Source organism: Tuber melanosporum (genome assembly GCF_000151645.1).
Source record: "Tuber melanosporum whole genome shotgun sequence assembly, scaffold_35, strain Mel28".
NCBI lineage: Eukaryota > Fungi > Ascomycota > Pezizomycetes > Pezizales > Tuberaceae > Tuber > Tuber melanosporum.
The window spans coordinates 300,896-322,159 of record NW_003299030.1 but is presented as its reverse complement, the minus strand read 5'-3'; the positions used below and the strand labels follow the sequence as shown (position 1 = coordinate 322,159).

Below are 21,264 nucleotides of genomic sequence, written 5' to 3'. Positions count from 1 at the left end.
TTGCTGGCGTCCTGTCCTCTCATATCTGTCTCGGGAAGCACCTGTTTCGGAGGAGGAAATTTTAGACCATGATACCGGTATGATAACTCTTCTCGAGAGTCTAATTCTTGCCAAAGTTCGAACCCCCCCCTTTAAACCTAAAGAGTCTCAAATGAAAGTATCATAGGAGGCCTGAAAATTTGAGCCATGGACCGGGCAACGTTGAATGGAATGTTTTATTTATTTATTTACCCGCGACAGAAATGGCATAAATGTGGGGTAAAAGTTCAATATATGATAGTATTATGCCATGCTAGAGAGGGAGTTGAGGAGGTTTCGGAATGGTGTGTGTAGAGTGCTTAAAGCGGCTATTATAATATTATTATTATTTTTATAATAATAATATTATTGTTAAGGTTATCACCGGCGGGGTACCGGTAGGTTACTTACTGTGCTGTGAAAATAGCTTTTTTAAGTTTTTAAGGTGATATGCAGGTACACACTTGATTTAAATAAATCTAGCATTTTTTATGAGCAAGTCGAAGGAAAAAAATTCGATAACATGTCGGGAAAGTGCGATGTCGGTGCCAAAATGCTAGCTGATATCATGATCTTTTGAGCCAGCAGTGTATCATAGCGACAGCTCGATTGTCGATGACTTTTTTCTTGTCGACCAGACGAGACACCTTTCCATTTCCGGGCGCTTTTGCTCCGAACTCTGCGACAAGGGTGGCGATGGGGTCGCCTTGCAGCGAGCGAGGCGCAACCCCCTCCCGTTATGCGGACCCCCTCTCGTTATGATACTTATTATTATACTTTTATGGTACTACGAAATCCGCAAGATCTCACGGTGGCACTCGAGTACCGGTATAATATCGCACCGTGTGGCTATCTGACATAAGTTTACCCTGTCATAGGGCACTACGGTGAACCACTCATAGGGCTGAGGAATGTCTGATATAAGCCGTTTCTTTCCCCCATGCGGTATAGGTCACAGACGCAATACAACACAGGTGCATCACGTAGCGAGCTGGGCATCGCAGTTTATTACCCATCGTCAGTCAAGATGCCCAGTGCGGAGTAGGGGAGGGATGAGGGATTGAAAAAGAAAAAAGTGGAGGGAGGGGGGAAAGAAGGTAAGGTCCTAGATACCGGTACTATATGGCACTGTGCGAGTACTCGAGTACTGAAATGTGTTATGCTTTAGTGACAAGGCGGAGATTTATTCCCAGTATCATAGTCGGCGGGTATTATTTGCCCTAGCGCCTCCAATCTAGTATACGGCTAGGTAGCAGTTGTGTAGTGGACTGTACTCGCACTTGTACCATCTCACCGTTCTACTGCATCTGTCTGCCTGCCTGTCTGTCTGTCGGGAAAACTTTGGCATTTCTGGTCATCCCTTTGTTTAGAAGCACAGACAGCCCCCCAGTTTAAGGAATTAGGACACCCCCCTCACCCTGACGTTTAAACCCAAACAAGAATCCTTCCGGTGGCTTCCTTAGGACTGCGGAAGCTGTGCTGTTCACCGCTCGTTTCCCCATGCAAAACCCACCGGTGAGTATCGGTCCGGGTGGAGGGATGTTGCCTGTGCTAGAATTCCAATTGTTTGCGGCTATGCTCGAAATAGTGCTGGAGCGTGGAGTGGGTGCTACTATAGACGAGTTAGCCGCTTCGCGCGGTGACCGAAGTTGTGGGTATGGAAAAGGTAAGAGGTAGACGGGTGAATGGGTGAGAAGTGAGTATGAGAGGGGTAAAATAGTACCCACATATCACGAAGCGTTGGTATCATATCACGATTGCCGTAAGGGGAAAAAAAAGAGGGAGACGAGAGACATACTTCGGTGGGTTCCGTGCTAATTCGGCAGCTATTGGCGGAGCAGGTAGGGCTGGGTTAGTCGATCAAAAACGAGGGCTGAAAGGGGCGTTATGACTATGGATTGATGGTTGCTATTTGGAGGAAGGGGGAGTTGTGAGAGGAACGCCCGAGGGTGTGGAGTTGCTGCGGCTGTGGGAACGAAGCTTAGGGGAGGTATGGGCTCGATGAGTGGGTGAGTGGGAAGGGGGGACGAGGAGTACGATATATATCCCCCAATTGATGCTACTGATGATGAAAAGCTATCTTATCCAACAATTCTGTGTTTCCTCTCGCCATCATTACTAGGCTTCCTCGAATTAGTCGAGCTATCTGCTATCGTTAACACTTGCCTGAGGTAAATTTCCTATATACCTTCTTTTTTCTCTCCCCTCCTCGGTCCCAATTATCACTCGCCCGTAATGTCCTCCGCCAATGCCACTCCCACATCTACTCTCAACAGTAACCCAAAACTCACCACCCGTCGTTGGCCAACACTCTCCCGTCTCCTCCCGAACAAAAAGCAGAAGCACCCAAAACTCCTACACATAACTCTCCTCCACCGCCGAGCGCAATCCTTGACGCCCAACGACCCCAATAAGATCTACCAGTCTCTGCAATCTAATGACTCAATACTGAAGCTCCAGGGCACTCCCATCAAGTCCCCAAAGCTAGCAACTTTAAGCCCCACCGGTGAACTGGTCGAGTGTGAAGGACCATCTTCGAAAGATGAACCGCCACCAGGGTTCGTTCTCGGCGGTGACATTAAGCTTTTTGGCACTCGGCTTGCAGGGAGATTATACACACTCGTTGGAGAGGCAGGGAAGGCGAGTGACGTCAAAGAGATCGTTACATTGGGAGAGAGGTTACTGTTGAAAGATGTGCTGAAGTGTCTTCACGGGAGCGCGTTTGGCGATATTGGCTTGGTGCGGCCTGGGTTCACATTCCGTGCTGGGGACTCTGCCCTGGGGACCCTCCCGGGATTGCATTTTGACACAGAGGTGGTCTTCCATAACGACTCTGGACTCAGGTCCGCTCGGGAGACCTTGAGTGGGGTATTTGGGGTTAAGGATGGATCGCTCAAGGTATCGGGATATTTTGGTGAGAAGCGTGAATGGAGTAAGGCGCTGAAGCCGGAGAAGTTCTCACTCAAGGGGACCTTCGTCGGCGTTGACTCCGAGCTAGGCAAGCTCGTGCGTGTAACGGGTGTTGGTGTGGAGTTGGAGGGCGTTAGGAGGGAAGGAAGCTTTATGAGGAGAGCAAAGTATGAATGTACTGTTGAGTTTTACGGAGCTGCCGAGGTGGAGATTCCAGGGTCCGTAGTTCCTTTGGTGGTCGAGTATAGGCTTAGGGAGGTGCAAGGGATGTATGAGTTTAAATTGACGAAGGGAAAGAATGAGTGGGTTAATTTTGCAGGGTTTAAGGGATTGAAGGTTTGTTTTCATAATATTATTGTCTCGTGGATACGAGGGATGTGCTGATGTGATACTGGAGTAGCTCTCCGATATCCAACTACTAGCCGAGTTCCCGAAAAAGCCGTCAAAAGAAGATATTGAATTCCAACTCTTGGCACAATTACAATTCGCCGGAGCTGCCCTCGCTCTGAAAGGTGTTTACTCACCAGGTATCACTCATCCACATTCCCATCACCCAACCTGACACTGACAATCTCTAGACTCATTCTACATCCAAGCTTCGGTCCCCACCTGCACACTCGACGATCTGCACACCCTCTACACTTCAATAACTGGCCGTAGATTGGCAGAGTTCTCCCACACAGCCACCTTCAAGGACCTCCTCTTTCGCATTGACGTATCAGGCCTCACTCTCTCTGGCGACGTCACGATCGACGAGCACCGCGCTGTGAAAGCTGTTGTGGCGATCCACCGCGACGGCATTGCCATCACGGGCAGCCTGAAGGACATCGCGCTGGGCGATGTCACAATCACCAAAGCGCAACTCGATGTATTCATCGGGAGAACTAACCCCGGGACCTCATCTCGGGAGAGCGGGTTTTCGATCACAGGAACTGTGCACTTTCATGGCATGGACATTTCCGTCTCAGTGCACACGCTATTCGAAGGTGGACAGGTGAGTTGGGTGGTGTATGGAGAATTGGATGCGGACCTGAGATTGGACCGTCTAGCACCGAAGGTGAAGGGGTCATTTTTGGACTTGAGTTTGAGAAAAGTGGCGTTTATCGCTTCTAATGTGGATAGTCCTGCGGGAGCGGAAGAGTTTAATGTTTTTAATTATCCTGTTAGGCGAGGTTTGTTCACTCTTTCCCTCGTTCATTCAGTGCGCAGGAGAACTGATGTCGATGGTGAGATAGGGGTGCAATTATGCGCTGTGCTTGACAGACTGCATCAGTTGGATCATATCTGTGGCGGGAGAGTAGAGGGATTGGTTCTTCGGGCAGCGTATTCCGATAGGGGATTTAGCTTTGGAATACTGTTCCCTGCTCCTGTTACCGTTGAGTTCTCCGTTGCCCCCATATATAAAGGCTGTTGTTGACGTTCTCTCCAGCTATCACTCGGGCCAAATGTCACCTCCGGGCCGTTGTCACTGGAGTTGGTAGCTACAACAATCCCGCAGCTAATCTTCACAGCGACTTTGAACGTGAAGGTTGCAGGACAAGCGCAGCCTCTAGTATTCACTTTTGGGTTGAAGGCGGATATAGATTCTGCGGAAGGGTTTGGGTAAGTACTGCATAATCTATTATCGGCACTTACGGCTAGTTTCAGACAACGGGGGCTGACATTACCAGACAAATGACGAACTATTGGGTCAACCCCCTCGGCATCAGTGAGAATGTCAAGATCGGACCGGATCTTGCCTTCGAACTAGGGATAATTTACGCTGTGCTGGCGAGCACCGGGACACCAAGGTTCGCAACCCCCACACCCAGAATTTGAGTACTCCACTAACACTCCACCCACAGCAAAATTGGTTTCTCCGGAGGCCTCGCAATTGGAGAAGCAGAAACACAGGTAGCCGTAGCGCTCAGCGAGAACCCCACCGAGCAACTGGTAAAAGCCAGTTTCACCCGCCTGAGCGCAACCGATCTGATTCGGTTCGCCTCCCGAATTGCCAACGAATCCATCCCCGTCCCCCCGGAAGACCTCTTCGCCATTAAGAACGGCCTCCTCTACATCTCCACGGGGGCCACCATCGGCACAACATATTACCCAGCGGGCGCGTCAATAAGAGGCGACATCGAGCTCTTCGGACAGGAGACGAACCTCGAGTGCACCATCGGCCAGACCACCGAAATCCATGCGCTTTTTGAAGACTTGGCGCTGGGCCCTTTGGTGGTCACCGGAACCGACGGGGGCAAAGCTTCCGCAACGATCGAGCTGGGATTATCAAAGCAGCACATACTCCTTGACGGAAGCGTCAAGATATCCCACCTAGAGGCTAGCATTCACGCCAGCTTGACCATCCTCCCGCAGCCGGACATCACGTTCGCGCTGAGGGTGGCATGGGAGGGTGCGCTAGAGGTGGAACTGTGCGCGCGGGTCATCGGCACGGTGGATTTCAAGGGCTTGAAGGACGTGGACTTCTTGGTCGACGTGGTGCTTGAGCAGCATATTCTCGACTACATCAGCACCCACGCACAAGCGTATTTTGCCGCTCTGAGGAAGGTTTTCGAAGCCGGGGTTGAGGCTGCCGAGGAGTTCTTCGAGAGCGCTAAGCAGGCGATAGAAGCGCAGCTTAAGGAGGCGGAGGAGGCGTTTGACGCTGCTAAGAGGATTTGGGAGGAGAAAGAAGCGGAGCTCAAGAATGCACTCCATGACACTGTCTCCAGCTTTGAAGAGGGATGGGAGGAGTTGCGAAAGGATTTCCACTCAGCGGAGAAGGACTTCGAAGCTGCTGTCTACAACGCTCATCAGAAATTGGAGACTGCGAGGATCAATAGAGCTGCAGCCATTGCTTCTACTCTCATCAAAGTTCGAAAGGCGAAGAGGGAGTTGCAGGCGGAGATTGTGAACTACCTATTCGCTATACAGGAGACAAAGAAGGAGACTGCGATGGGTTACGGAGCACTGTTGGTGGACCTGAAAGCTGCCGAAGAGGACGTCCAGAAGGCACAAGGTACTATCCTTCTCCTCGGCGATGACATGCGAAGGTGGACACTTGCTAACTTTCCCATAGCCGAGGTAGGCAGACGCGAAAAGGCATTCGCAGCAGCGGAAACGGAGCTATCGGAAGCCCCATTCTACCTCCACATAGGCCTTGTAAGCCCCCCCTCCCCTTCCCTGCTACCATCCACAGCAAAAGTAACGCATTATACAGAGCATCAAAGTCGGTCACTACAAAGCCCACGTGACTGACGCCAGATCGGAGCTCCTCTCCGCTCAAACGATCCTAACAAGAGCGCAATCAGCCCTCGAGCAGTCAGGGTACCGGTCCGCCATCTCCAAGAAAGCCGAGGAGAAGCAACTCCTAGCAGAGATCAAGGCCGGCAGCGAGCAGACCATAAAAGACACCGAGGAGCACCTCGAAACCACGGAAAAAGAGCACAACGAGATTATCCAGAAGACAGAAGCCGAGATCGCGGAGCACCTGCACGGGGATTCAAGCCCGGAGAAGGTCGCTCTGAAGAGCAAAGAGGAAGCACTGAACAAGTTCAGGTTGGAGAAGGAAACCCAGATATCGACGCTAAAGTCGCACGTCGCGACACTCCCGGAAACCCCCGAATTCGGAGAGCTGGAGAAAGCGAGGAGCGCGCTCACCACCATCAAGAACAACGAACGTGAACTCGGCGTCGCGAAGGACGCCATCAAGCTCTTGCAGGAGAAGAAGGCGCCCGTGGCGGATCATGCAAAGTCGATACTGACCAAGTTGGAGCATGTGTTCGACATTCAGCGCGTGGAGCTGCACGGGTCGTTGAGGGACCTGATGGAGAAGGGGATTCCGCTCACGGCGAGGGTTAAGGGGTTCATTGCCGGGAGGGAGATCGACCTCGTACTCGATTACAAGATTGGGGAGACGGGAGAGTTTGTCAAGGGGTTAATGTGGAAGTTGTGGGAGGAGATCAGTGGGGATGTTATGGACTTGTTTGGTGGGGTGGAGGAGGAGAAGGAGAAGGGGGATGAGAAGAGCAGCACCTAATCTTTTCTTATTCTCATTTTTTATTTTTCCTATGACAAGACGATTTCGGAGGGGAATCTTTGGAGTTATGGGGTTGGTTCTTTATAGCTCGATTATAATAATAATACCAGAACTTCTGCGCGATAATTCTTCCAAGACCCGGCCAGCCAATTACGATACCTCGGTGACGGATGTAAACCCACTGCTCGCACACTTACCACGATACGACTATGCATGAACATGATACAGTAGACGAGTGACCATCAGTGACGGCAAGTTTAGACAATCAGGGAAAGAGCGGGCACTACAATTGCACCTAGCTACAATGAACCCCTTTACAAAAACAATATTTAACTATAATGAACCAGTAAATTTACACCGTAAAATAACCTGCTATCGTGAACTCCCCATTCGTCAAAATTAGTGAACGCAGTCATGATTCTTGGCGTTCATTTTAGCCGGGTATTATACGATATTTACAACTGATAGTATCACACCGGTGATGCCTACCTACAGACGGCGGCGCCCAAAGGTTCCCAAAGCAGCCGCAGCAGTCCTCTCTCATGTCCTGGAAGGTCTTCCCCGAGAGCACTCCTTGAACCGTGTTCTTTGGCTGTTCGTGAGAGGCTTGTCTTCGCTAACCTAGCCACATATGAACCCTAAGTCCCAACTGAAGACAATCCGCCACGCTTCACGTCACCAGCCAAACCTCTTCGGTATGATAAGGGTTCGGTTTCGGCCGGTTTACCCTCCGCCCGCGGCAGGAACACTGTGTAGGGGTCATTGTGACTCAGTCGTCTATCATCTGCGGGTTCCTGGGCAGCAAAGGCTCGAAAATGTCTCTATGCCTCAGTGATAATGCCTCTTTTCAATGCAAGTATTAACGTGCCGAACAACTCTACAGCCCCCGAGGCCCAGCCCGGCCACCTCCGCTAGGGTGCAAGATACGACATCGGGCATTGGAGATCACCGGGTCGAGGATGTGGGAGGCTGGGTCTTGACGACCGAGGAACTTTGGATGCTGGAATGGCGGTATCGTAGTGGGGAAGATGGATCTGATAAAGTAGTCCACTTTTCTGTAGAGATCCGGTCCAGTAAGGCTTGTATTAGGCAGCAAGGGTGATCCTTAAGGAAGGAAAGGAAGAGATCCTATTGGAGGTTACCGGAGGACCACGAAATTCCGGGGGAGATTTCCAGGGTTTTCAAGGCCACAAAAAGAACATCAGCGGATAGGCAACGAGACCCCCTGATATCCAAGAGATTCTCTAGGCATCACGCCCCCCTAGGTACATTCATATGTATCCACACCCCGAACGAACGTATGGCAGGGAAATCGGGTGAGGCCCCCAAATCGGCTAACCAAATTATCAAAAAAGTCCCCGGGCACCCAAACATCCGTGACCGGGTTACCGCACACCTGGGCAGAGGTTGGAAAACGCCCCGCTAGAGCGACAGTAAGTGTATCCGTAGGCCCCGGTGAAGGTGGTATCATGAGATATCTCCCTACTGGGCTAATGAGGACACAGCCTCGGACGCGGTGGACAGTAGGCTGGAGGTAGATATCCTGGAGGAAGTTCCCGATAATGTCTCGGGAATGCACGGAGGGGCGGCGGTACTGGGAAGATACATGACCTTGTCCGCTGGTAGGCACATCAGTAGATCCCCGTTAGTCTCGCTGGATCCTATCATACGAGAAACCACCATCCATCGTGGGCAGCAAAAGCTCAACACAGTGGTGGGTGACTTGGGGCTGGGAGGTATATATGGTCAACGCTATATCGGGCAAAGAGGCGGGGTGGGAACAAATCGAAGCTCTGTAAGGCGGCCTTGTGTGGATCCCTCAATCGAAGTAGACCTTGATATTAACCGGTGTCTTCCCTTGATGTACGATATCATACCGAGCAGCTTTATCCCGGCGCTCGAGCTCGATAGGGTTAATCGCACTTTTCACTAAACCAAGCCTATTAGCGAAATGCAAAGCTTAACCCAAAGAGAAAATACAAGGATCACACCGTATGATGCAAGGAATTGTCCCCCCAGCCTAAAAGTCCGAGCGACAATCTTATAGATAAACCGTCCATTCCAACCACCCGACCGGATTCCCAGGGTTATAAGAAATTTAACCTCCTTCCCACTCTTCAAGTTCACAAAGGACACAATGCCCTCCAGTTCTCCAAACGTGTGTACGAGTGAGAGCCCATGACGGGCGAATCCATGTCTCTGCTGTCCCGTGAGCAGTGTCAACGCAACTACACTAACGCTTGTTGCAGGTTTGTATCATTTATCCGGCTGTTGCGGGGGAGTTGAGCTCGTTGATCTACCCCCCCCCTCTTCCTCTCGCTCTTCCTCGCCGTCGGTAATTTACTTGAACCCCCCTATATATCCCGGGTACGCCAGATAAATGGCATATACTAACGAATCCAACCCCATCATCCCCCGCACTTCCCAAAGCCATCACACCCAAACCCAGTTGACAGAACGTCTCCCGGGTTTTCTCGCTCACAGTATGAACAAAACAAAGTTCCCGCCGCAGTACCGTCGGTATAATCACAAGAAGAAGAAAAACGCTATGTAGAAACCCATCCCCACGCATTCAACGCCACCGAATCCTGGACTCCCCTCCTTCTCGGTATCCACAGCATGCTCGGTACTGTCGTATCAACAAACACAACCCTTCAGATCAGTGCACTCTGCCCCGTCCGCGGAACTGGTCAAGCCGTCCGTCTACACTCCTCCACCACGCACGCACACCCACCCATCTAACTTATTATATCCAGTGATAATTTTTGATATGGGGGAGGCTCCGTACGTGTATGCATATATAATCGACGCGTAAAATTGCAATCCCGCCAATTCCCCAGAATGGTGAGTCCGCCCTTGCTGCGACGGCGGCTACGAGGACTTCTGTAGGGGGGGCAGGGGAAATGAAAGCAAGCTCACAATATTCCCGGGCGAAAAGAACCGTGCTTGGAAGGGGGAGGGGGGTTGGTTACGGGTTTTGCTGTTTTTCAAGATTTGCGATAGTGGAAAAAATTGCTATCATAAGGGATTAACCTAACCACCCGGGCCTCCGCCTCCGCTCCCCTGAGATTCTACTATGGAGCCAAGGGATAGCCACTAGGGAGATCAACCACAACACCAGAACACGAAAGGCCAACCAGAACACCTCCCAGTCCTTCCTTCCTTCCTTCCAGAAGGCGTCGAGGTCAGGGCAGGTACAGTACCGTACAGCGCAGTACCACAAAATCCACCCCACAACGATTCAAACATGATACTCGTACAAGCTATCGAATCCATTCCACCATCAGAAATCCTCACTGCCCCCTCCATTCCCAACTCCCCACCGGGAAAACCCGCGCCTGCCACACCCACACCCATATTTCAATGTGGTATTATGATACCTATTAATCCCCCCCGCTCAATCGGTCAGCCGACTCGGCCTATGATATGATACCGTACCCCAAACCCACAGGCATCCATCCCCCCAACCATTCTCCGTTCAATAACTCACTTTCAGAAGCCCACTCTTGACTATGTATGGTACCGCAGGCAACCAGCAGCGTAGTTGAAAACACCATGATTACCCAGACTGCCACAAGAAACATACATACATATATATATATACATGGTTCGCTCGATGCGAAACGATACGATGCTATGCAGCTCGATACTGTACGGGTACAGTACTCTAGCGCAAATCCCCATCCGCTCCCGAACCGCTCCCGGGCCCGGGCGCGCGCCCTTCTGTCCATCTGGGCCGATTCGAGATCTCGTTGAAGGAAAAAAAAAAAAGTCGCGCTTTGGGGGGAGGGAGAGGGAAGGAATTGCCTGGGAATTCGACTCACTAGTATGCGGGTCGGTTTGTAATGTAGCGACATAGGGGCGGATTATTTATCCGTCCATCTGGTTATCTGTTGTGCTCAAGTACTGTACCGGTAACTTTACACTACGGTGCCGATATTTGGATGGCGGCCGTGTTACTGTGGGATGGTAGCTCGGGGGTAAACCCGTTTTGTAAGGAGGGGTTGTGTTGTTACTAATTCGCTTGGTGGGAGTTGAGATTTGTCGACTTGGATTGGTGGATGGAATGATAATGTGGCTGTGAGTTGTGGGGGCATGATAGTTCTGTGCTACCAAAGCACGGGGGCTCGTCAAAACACATTGGAACCCCCTACTCGTATAGTGTGGGCACCGCACTTAAGCAGCTCACGAATTTCTGAATGCGATACGGTAAACTCTGAATACCGGTATTATAATATCCAATCTGAATACCGGTACTAGAACTTAGTTACCGGTAGCGAATCCTTAACTCGCACTAGTAGCCCAACCTAACCCAACTGGGCTGGCCTCAGCTATTGCCCATAAACCCCAATCAGTCCAAACCCAACCGTAGCAATTCCTGCCGCGAGAAAAAAGGAGCAAGAAGCAGAAGAAGATATAACAAAACCCTAATTTTACATGTGCAGGCATTACGTTTTTTGACCATGGTGTGAATGGAGATTTGTGAGATGTATCGTGTGAAAAAATGAAAAACGAGAAGACAAGAAAGGAGAAGAGAAGCAAGGATGGAGAATAGAAACGAAACTTTTGTTAGAATGAGTGTGCGTGGTCACCCCTCAGTGCGAGGGGGGAATAAAAGGAGAAATAAAAATAAAAATAGATGATACAAAGGGGTATAAAATAGACAACGAATAGAATATAAAAAAACAACCCTTAAAAACTAAACTAGTGTGACGGCCAAAATTCTTAAGAAATCCTCATAACCTTCGTCCAACCCCCCAGTGCTGAAATAACGATTCCTCAGTGAATTATCCCCCAAACTCCCAACCCAAGAAAATAAACCACTGCGGCCAATACCAAGGCCATAATCGACGATTTGGCCAATCCAACTCTAGAAGCTCCACCGCCGAACCATTCAACGGTATACCACCCACGCTTGCCAGCTAGAAGGAGCAGAATCACCAGCCCCCACCATTCGAATCTTCCCCGGTAGACTATCGCTGGAGCCCATGCGTATATCAGGGCGTTGGACAAGTGTCTAAGCAGTGCTGCCGTACGCCACATGATTGGAAGGTAGGGTGGTAGACTGTTTATGCTGACACCATATACCTTCCTTGTAGAGCGGCGAGAGGGAAAGTGGTGGGCTTCCGGATTAGTGGGCCTCCGGCGAGAAGGGCTGGGGCGGTGGGGGCGAGTTATTGTTGCAGTAGAAGAGGAGGGACCAGCTAGGTATGGGGGGTGGAAACCGAACAGGCCTTCGTGGTCCGAGGATTGGTGGTGGGGAGGGGACGGTGGTAGGTGTGGCATTGTGTTGTAGGATACCGGGATTTGCGAGGATTGGAGTAATGCTTGGGATTCGTGATGGGGGTGTTGCTGATTTGGATCATAGGGGAGCGAGGAACTAAGCAGTGGGGTTTGTGCTCGAAATGTGGTGCTATCCATGGAGGATCTGTTCGAGCTGAAGGCGGAATCGGATTCCTCATCATCGCCGTAGCCGTCTCCACTATCCGCCTCATTTCTTCCAGCCCTCACCCTTCCTTCTTCCTCATCGCCAGCATCACCCCTTCGAACCTCTTCCAACCTTGGAATCAATTCCTCAACATTCGCTTGCTTCCCGCCCGAAATACCAAGAATCGGCTCGTCGTATGCTGTTCGTGAGCTTCCACTTTCCGCCCCAGTTGTTGCGGCCGGGTCGGCAAATTGCGCTGCTCCTTCTTCACCGTCATGATGATAATCTCGGTGGGTTGGCTGAATACCGCGTCTTTTGCGGTAGAAGGTGCCGAAAAGGCCACGGTTTTCCGAAGAATCTTCACTGGGACCCAAGGTTGAGTCGGATCTTATGCGTTTCCCGAGCAAAGGTCGACCAACAGTACGGGAGAATAGGAAACGCTTTGGGGTGGGTGATGCAGTTGTGCTCGAGCATGAGGTTGAGCTATGGTGTAGGGGGCGGAGAGTCCGCCAGGAGAACTATTAAGCATCAGCATTAGCTATATGTAGAGCCAGAGTTAGTAGCGGTTGGGATAGGAGTAATTCGGCAGCCAGGTTGTTCGAGAAGAATCCATCGGACGAACAAGAGTGCACCTACCATGCATTCCACAAAGCTCCATATCCACCCCATAAAGTACACCCCTTCCCAAATCGACGGACACGTCCTCCCACCACCCCCAGTGTTTGCACCAGCAATCCAGTCTGACAGAGAGCAGACAGCCTGCCCTCTATAGCCTCCCGCACCGCCTTCCAGCCCCACCAAAACCCTTACCAAGCCCCACCTCAGGACCTCTTCCACAACCCCCATGCTGAACAGCACTCCCAACTCAATTCCCTGTGCAAGCTTCTTCCTCCGTGGATCCTTCGGCAACGGCACCTTCCCCGCAAACTGCTTCAATGCATACACCACTACAAACCCGATAATCCCCAGCGGTGTTGCGTACTGTGGGAATAGCCCACCGGTATAGCTCTCACATCTAGGTTTCTCTGGAGGGAGGGGTGGGCCATGCTCGTGTCCATGGCCGAGTGGGGGCCGCAGGACTTTCGGGGCGAAGATGAGGGGCAGCAGGAGTAGGAGGTGGATGCTGAGAAGGACCGGGGGGAGGAGGTAGCGGTGCTCGGAGACCTTCATCCGTCGGTGTTCTTCGAGCTTTCCACTCGGGGTGGCGAAGATGGCTCCCTTGGGATTATTGACCCAACTTTCTCAAAATTTGGCTCCTACGAGGTATGGATTTTCTGTATCTGCCTTCCGTCCTCAGGGGGAGGGGAAGGATGAAGAGAAGGGAAGAGAGGGGTATCAATCGATTAATAAACCGTTGTCAGTCGTTTCTTGTTCCAACCAGATGTAACGGTGGTCTCGAGTCAATCGAGATGCTTCTTTTTTTTCGTTTTCCAATGTTAGAGGCCTGGTATCATATCCTTCCACTGGTCTCTTCCTGCCCTTTCCTTCGCTCTCCTCTCCTTCCTTTTTTTTTTCACCGAAAACCGTTGAAGCGAGCGACGTCCCTACTCGACACAAAACAAATAAACCGCAAGGCAGAGGAAGTGTGCAAGCGAATATCAGAGGAGAGATCAGAAATAATAAAAAAAGGTGTGAATGAAAGTGTTTAGGTGAAGGTGAGTGAGTGAGTTAGTCGCCGTGGAAGAAAAAAAAAAAAAAAAAAAGTTCAAAGCCAGACCGGCTTGATTGTTTGGATGTGCCAGTCCGTGAGTTATGATTGATCAGCGGGCAAAGGATAGGATTGACTCGAAGGAAGGGAGGGTCGTTCAAGGGAAGGGAAGGCAAGGTTGACTGGACAAGTTTGCAGCGAAATGTGTTTCGAGAGGGGGGAAAGGAGCTAGAGGGTTAGTTAACTGCGGGAAAGTGGGAAAAGGGTTGGAATAGGGTAGAATTGAAGAAAAAGAAGAAAAAGAAAAATATAATAGAGGGAGCGAATCAAAGAGAGAAGAGGAAAAAAAGAAAAAGAAAGAAAAAAAAGGATCCTCGGTTTGACAGATGCTGGATGCTCAAAACTGCCTGTACGGTATAAGGGGAAGAGAAAAAGAAAATGGTGCACAGGTGGTGAAAAGCTCTCTCCAAGAGCGGCACCCCACAAATCAAGGGTACCGGTAAGCGAAGCATGGATCATACCATCATTACCCGGCCTCGAATATCATGCCGTTTGGCCTTTTGCAAATAGTCTAACCAACCCTCTCCCCACCAAGGTTGCGGAAACGTATTGGGCAGAACTGGGAATAGTTTCCACTTTTTACCGGAGTCCCTTGAGGGATTCGCTCCGAATAGGCCACCCAGGTTCTTCCTCAATCGCAGTAAGTTAGTAACAGCAACGACCCATCTTGGAAACCGGACTACCAAAAAACTACCCCAAAATCTGAGACCTATTTATCCTTGTCTCGCCGACCCGGCTTCAACAAGCCGAGTACTAGTACTGTAAAACAGAAAGTTTTCCCAAACTCTAGTGAGAATGAGGCGAAAGTGGCTGCGGCCGTGTTGCAGTATATAATACTCGAGTTCTATTGCTTCTCCAAGACACAGTATTCGTACCTGTAAAAGCAGGGCAAACATTCACTTCCTATGGGCACAACCCGATCCGATCACTCGGGGACAGTTCACTTGCACGCAGAGAGATAAGGCAATTATCCTACAGTACTCGTACATTGGTACAATCGGGCCGAAGGTGTCCTCGATGTCATCAGCTTGCATCAGCCGAGCGATTTCCAAAGCGACTGGAATGTGAGTTACCGGTGGCCGACTAAAGTTCAATCAAACATAATTACCCCTTGTTCGCCGACCCGGCTTCAACTGAAGGGAATTGGTAAAAAAGGATCGGATTTTACTGTATGTTGGTATCTTCTAGAAAGTAGTAGGATCGGGCCAAGTGCAGCCAAGCCAAGACCCCCGAATCGCCACACTTTAAGCAAACATTCGGCAATTAGGCAGACCCACTGAGGCGAATCCGGGTTTTACGAGAGATAGGGTAGGAGCTTTGTATGTCCACTCGATTTGGTTCTGCTAGGTCGGGGTTCGATGTGCACCTGAAGCATAAACAAACATCCGTGATCCAAGCACTGCTGTGGGGTAACAACCGTACCATGCAATAGCAATAGAGGAGATACGAATCAGCCCCGATGGGACATCCATATGGTGAGTGAGTATGATACAGTAGCACGGCCACCATACTTGCCATGCATTATCCACCACTCTCGTAGGTTGTGGGAGGTCCAAGGGTCGCAAAACCGGTTTGTGGTATGATAAAGTGTCCACGAACAAGCTATTAAATCTACTCGTACTGTGCAAGCACGGTAGTATTGTTCACAAGGCCCCTCTACTCATCATCAGTTCGTCTACCATAGTTACAGTACCTTGGAATAGAGTGGGCGTTATTCTAATGGTGGGGGGCAGAACTCCACAATGTGGCCAAGAAGTGTGCAACTCTGCCCAAGAAGTGCAAAGTGAACCCATAATTAAAAAGAAAAGAGGAGAAGCGAAAAGAAAAGAAAAAACTCAAAATCCACTACTTTCTTTCCTTTTTCTTCCTTTTATTGGAATTTTTTTTCACAGAAAGAGAAGGAAGGAATACCGGTATCTGCTCTCTTGGACGGACGGGCACCACTGTTACCGTAGCACATTCGTTTCCGCCCACACACCCATAATCAATTACAACCTCATTCAGCACACACAGCTCACATCCAGACATTCCAATCTCACCTTTTTTTACCCTTTTACCCATTTATTTTGACCTGTTTTGCTCACGGTATTTCCTGTTTTATGTCATACTGTAATCCAACTACGGTAACCACCCTCCTCACAAGCCAGCCACACGCCAGGCCGCACAAAGCCCATGGGGCCCTCCAAGAGAATGGGAAAGAAGAAGCTCTTTCGTCCATCCTTCCGCCTCGTGGGCCGCGCTACGTTGGCTTGGGCTTGGTTGGGTGGGGAACGGGCGTGCTGCTTGATTGGTGAACAGTCTCGCTGCAGGGGGAAACGAGCCAACTTCAAGAAAGAGGGTCGATTGCAGCCCAGGCTCAATGGAGCTGGGATACCGGCGCGCTGATGGACAAAACGTCGGTACTTTTAGTCCACATAATATGTACTGTACTGTACTCGTACCGTACATACATATATTGGCATGCAAATGCAAGATAGATATAAAGTTGGATGAATACTCGAGCGTAGTGCTAGTACTTGTATAGTATCATACCATGCCCGAGTACTCGAGTACCTGCACATGCTGCGATGTGGGAACCGTGAGATGCAATAATTGTTATCCTCCTCACTTTCCCGCCTTAGGTTCGCAGGGTGGGGGAATTGGCACAGTGGGTAGGGGGGCTTGCACCCGGCAAGCTGTGTGCTGCGATCGAGTATGATAATGGAATGTTTTGTTATCTGCATGGCCAACCGATAGTGGTAATGGCGTACTCGAGCACGGTGATAGAGCACCATATTTCGTGTAGGAATTTCCTCTTCTCCCGTATTCTGTACTGTATGCGTAATTGCTTTTGATCGGAGGTTTGTAGTATTCCAGGGAGCGTTGCTTTAGCCCGGAGATCAGCTGTCTGTGCTGTGCGCTGGGTGATTACTCAACTGGAGCGTGCAATCAAATTTCCGCTGAGGTGAATTCTCGATTCTTCACCGTGATAGATTCCTCATTTATTCTTCTTTTCCCTCTTCTCATTCTCCCCCTTTTTGCCTTCCCTCCTTCTGCTCGAGTACCAGTGCCGCATTGTACTGTACTCGCACAAGTACCGTTATCACTCTGCAAACTTCCCACAAATACGCTACAGCGAGACAAAAAAGACTTCCGCCACAAAACGGCCCCCCACTCGAAAAAAAATGGGGAAAAATAAAAAAAATAACCAATACGGTACTGTACGAGTACAAGGAAGTTACAACCCCCTGCAAATGTCTCACCGAGTCAATCTTGCAGGAATAAATTACCGTAACAATGTGGGGAAATCTTGACGCAACGCAGGCTTCTGCCTCTTCTGCTTCGTCTTCCTTCTTCTTCCCCTCCGCCCGCCCACGAGGGCGAATGGTCTCCGGTCTGTGGTGTGCCTGTGGGTGGGTGGGCGGTCTTGGCCAGAAAAAGAGTGAAAAGTGGAGAGTGAAAAAGTGAAAAAATAATAATTTGAAAACGGAAGAACCCACATCCCCTTCCTCCTCCCCACTTTGATTGGACCTTTTCATAAGCTTGTTGGATGGAGGAATTATCTTGGTCGTCGATTGTGAAGGAGAATCAACCGTTTTTTTCTTCCCCTTTTTCTTTTTTTTCCCTTTCTCATTCGTTAACTCATTCAGGTACGGTCCATCGAGGCTTGCACTGCTCTATTATGATACCTCTATGATTATGGCAGGGTATTGCACATTGTTGGACTTATTTATTCAGGGTACGATTTCGAATACGCGTGGATAAGTTAGAAAGAGAGGGAAGAAGGGAAGAAGGAAGGGTCTGGTGGAAATTCAATGCCGCAAACGCCATCCCGACCGTCCAAGTCTTACTCACTTACTCGAGCCATGACATGAAAAACTGCCAAGTTTTCGTGCTCGCACGGAAATCATGGCATCCGGGTTCACCTCAGCTCCGACTTGCTGTACTGTACTCGGGTAAGGAGGGAAAATCGGGGGAGGATTTTTTTTCTCCGAACCTACGGGTTAAAAATCCAGCCTCGGTAAAAAAAATTTGTCTTCCAATATATTACTTGAACCTCGAAGAAGATTTCAGAATCCCCGATTCGTGATGTTGGAGTAGAGTGGTCGCCAATGCAGTTGGTCTGGGTTTCAAACTTTCCCTCCAACCTACTTGTATCCCACGGCATAGCGAGCACCCGTGATACGAGCAGAGAGCCATATGCAGGTTTAAGCAATAAAATTGGTTGAACTTCAGTCAAAATTGTAATAGCGGCTAGTACTTGTATTTGGCTGGATGACTCGCTATGATGGAGGCTCGCTATGCCGTGAAATGCGTTACTCGCACCTAGGCAGGCATTTACTCGAGTGCTTCCTCCCATAGCGACAGATGAGATACTTGAGGACCAAAACTAAGCTATCTTTTTCATCGCCACGACCCTTGGGAATCGACAGCACCCTTCTGTACTAGGCTCCCACAACCACTACACGGGAATTAGGCTAGCAGTACGAGTACTCGAGTATAAGCAGATTCAATCTGACCTAGCTCCGACATCCAAACATTGGCAGGAGCCGAAATGCCATACAGGTGGCAAGTCCACAATACTCGTACAAGCACACTATCGGTACCCCTCTGGCAAGAGAATACCTCCGTATGATACCAACTCGTTCGCCCCCAATCCTCATCCAGAACCCCTAATCCCCTTCGACAAACACCCACGGTAGTGGCTCTGCCTTCTCTTGTATTCGACTAGGACTAACCGCACATAGCACAAGTCCGAAGCGAGCTCGGACACAAGGGGTAAGTGGGGAGCGGTGGTACAAGTACGAATGCCCGATTGCGTGCTATGATAGCTGCTGAGCGCAATTCAACTCCTTACTAGTTGGACATTTCTTGCTTTCAACCTCTCTCTCTCTTTTTTTGTGCTTGAGTAACTTTATATTAAGCAAAAGAAGAGGGCCATATCTACTTGCTATTCTCAGCATCGCCAAACAAACAAAAAAACCTAAACACGGATAATGGTCTACTTCTGTTCTAGCTCTACACATACCTCTATCCCTGACTGCCACACCATTGGTCAGTTACCGCATCTGGCTGTCTAACACACCCTCCGATTACGGTACAGTACTCGAGTATCTACTCGAGCTATAAGGGAAAGAAGGATTGGTGGGTACTTGTACGAGTGCTCGAGTACCGTACTGTACCGGTGTCGGTATTCGTCCAGCCGCCCGGGGTGAGGGGCGGTTGAAGAAAAGAAATGAAAAAGTCAAAAAAAAAAAAAGATCAGATGAACTGCTTTCACTCGATATCTTCCTCCCATCCTATCACACAGGCTGGGCGGGTCCGTCAAATCATAGGCGAAGAGAGCACAGCAAGTAGTTTGAGACCGTGCTTCTGTAGGCGTAATATGATTAGTAGAGTAGCGAGGGAGCGGGATGTCTGATCTAATTTTTGCGTGACAGTATCCGAGTGGAGTAGATACAGCACAGTAGATTCCTGCCCTCACGCGAGGTGAACGAAACATGTAGTATATACGGAATAACGATTGAAATACCGGTACATGGTCGATGAGGGAACAGGAAGGCGAAGAGGAAGAGGAAAGAATAAACCAAGAGGGGGATATGCCATAAGTTAACTAGAGATTGCGTACACACAACACATTCACACACTTGCATATTCATCCATCATATAAATATCCACAGGGTACTAGAGTAATTGAGTTAAAAGTACTCGTACTCGTACTGAACCACTGCAAGTCCGCCTGCCAGCCTGATCGCCTGCTTGCATGCCTGCCGACCGGAGGCTCACGCCTTCTTCCCCGGGCGCGAATGCGGTCATAAGTATGGGTTTGCGGCAGAAAGTTATGATATGAAATATCATCTCGTATCATATCATAATATCATCTTTTCCGTCCTCTTTATCCTCGTTTTCATCTTCTTCGCTTGCACGGAATGGAAGGGTACCCAGAAAGGTTCTTGGACTACCGTATGATACCTCCTCTTTTTTTTTTTTTTTACTTTTTCGATATCCGATGGTACAATACCCTACTCAGGGGAGGGAGGAGAGTGCTGATTAAGAATCGGGCAACCCCCGAGACCTTTATTCTTATCTTTTACCTTCTGAAGGATACTTGCACTTTGGTGCTGTCACACTCTTGGGATCCATCTTCTCGCAGGAAGCCCCCAGCACATCCTGCTTGTTTATAGTTAGAATTTCTTTTCTTTTACTGCACCACTTTGTCTGGTAGGGTAGTAGTGGGCTTATGATTGGATAACATGTAAAAGTGGTTCCTTACCGGAGGACTTGGAATTCTTAAGGGTTTTGGCTAGTGCTGGGGGGAGTGCAGGGTTTGTTTTTTTTATGGTTACGCTGGTCTATTTCCTGGGCTGGCAAGACATTGAAAATTTCGTGCCATCCCTGTCAATATCTAAAACATCATCTAAAACATGATTAGTCAGGAGCTTGTAGATGTCAGATGGTGATGAAGCGTTAGGATCTTAATCAAAGCTACCAAAAATGCTGTCTTGCAAAGCCTTCCAAACTCTTTCAGAAAACATTCTATCTGCTACTCCAATTCTACCACCTAAGGTCACCTATGTGGCATAACGAAAAGTCCCATCAAGTTAGCAGAAAACAGTTAAGTGTAAGGAGAAAGAGGATAAATGCAACTCCGGTCCAGTTGAGAATATAGCTAGCAATACTCTCAATTTGGATTCCTTTAAGCCAGAAATAGCCAAGTTTTTTATTCCTTTACAGCTTGTGTTTTATCCACATGCAGCTGAATAGAGCTTGCTACAAACTAATATTACACTAATGGAGGTGTTTCAAGAGTTTGAAGATGATAAGGTGTTTGAGCTCTTGGTAAAAAGCACTAATGAGTATGCAGCCAAGAGGCATGGGCCAGAAGTACCAAAAGAACCATTTCAAGTACGGGATTGGAAACCAGTTATGGTTTCTGAAATGAAAAGACTTATTGTCCAGATAATTTTCATTAGTATACACAGATATAAAAGCTTAGTAGAGTTTTAGTAAAAGGAGTGCTGGAGTCTAGGAGGAGGGAAAAAGGCAAAGGAAAAGCTTTCCCTGTAGTGACTTCAGGAGATTAATTGTTACCTACAGATTGAGCCTGTACAGTCTGAGGACATGACTGAAGCCAAGTGGTAGAAAAAGGTGGAATTCTTGTATTTGCTCCTGCAGCAGTGATTCCAGAGTTGTAACGAGACT

General features: G+C 49.3%; 2 protein-coding genes; one reads left to right on the top strand and one right to left on the bottom strand.

Moving 5' to 3' along the window:
* Nucleotides 1-11,156: 11,156 nt before the first annotated feature.
* GSTUM_00007341001 (uncharacterized protein) lies at nucleotides 11,157-13,462 on the bottom strand. XM_002839351.2 has 2 exons: nucleotides 13,011-13,462; nucleotides 11,157-12,892 (listed from the first exon to the last, which is right to left on the bottom strand). Exons 1-2 carry the CDS (start codon nucleotides 13,218-13,220, stop codon nucleotides 11,726-11,728), a joined length of 1,377 nt encoding a protein of 458 aa, XP_002839397.1. The 5' UTR covers nucleotides 13,221-13,462; the 3' UTR covers nucleotides 11,157-11,725.
* Nucleotides 13,463-13,584: 122 nt separating this feature from the next.
* Nucleotides 13,585-13,943, top strand: GSTUM_00007340001 (uncharacterized protein; the record flags this gene model as incomplete). XM_002839350.2 has 1 exon in its annotated part: nucleotides 13,585-13,943. The coding sequence occupies one exon, from the start codon at nucleotides 13,585-13,587 to the stop codon at nucleotides 13,759-13,761; it is 177 nt and encodes a 58-aa protein (XP_002839396.1). The 3' UTR covers nucleotides 13,762-13,943.
* Nucleotides 13,944-21,264: the final 7,321 nt, after the last annotated feature.

Bases quoted from the DNA above. Each gene is read 5' to 3' on its own strand.
- GSTUM_00007341001 (XM_002839351.2), bottom strand. From the start codon at position 13,220: ATGGGGGTTGTGGAAGAGGTCCTGAGGTGGGGCTTGGTAAGGGTTTTG. The intron at 12,893-13,010 runs GTAGGTGCACTC...GATGCTTAATAG, and splicing joins GGAGCTTTGTGGAATGCATG to TTCTCCTGGCGGACTCTCCG.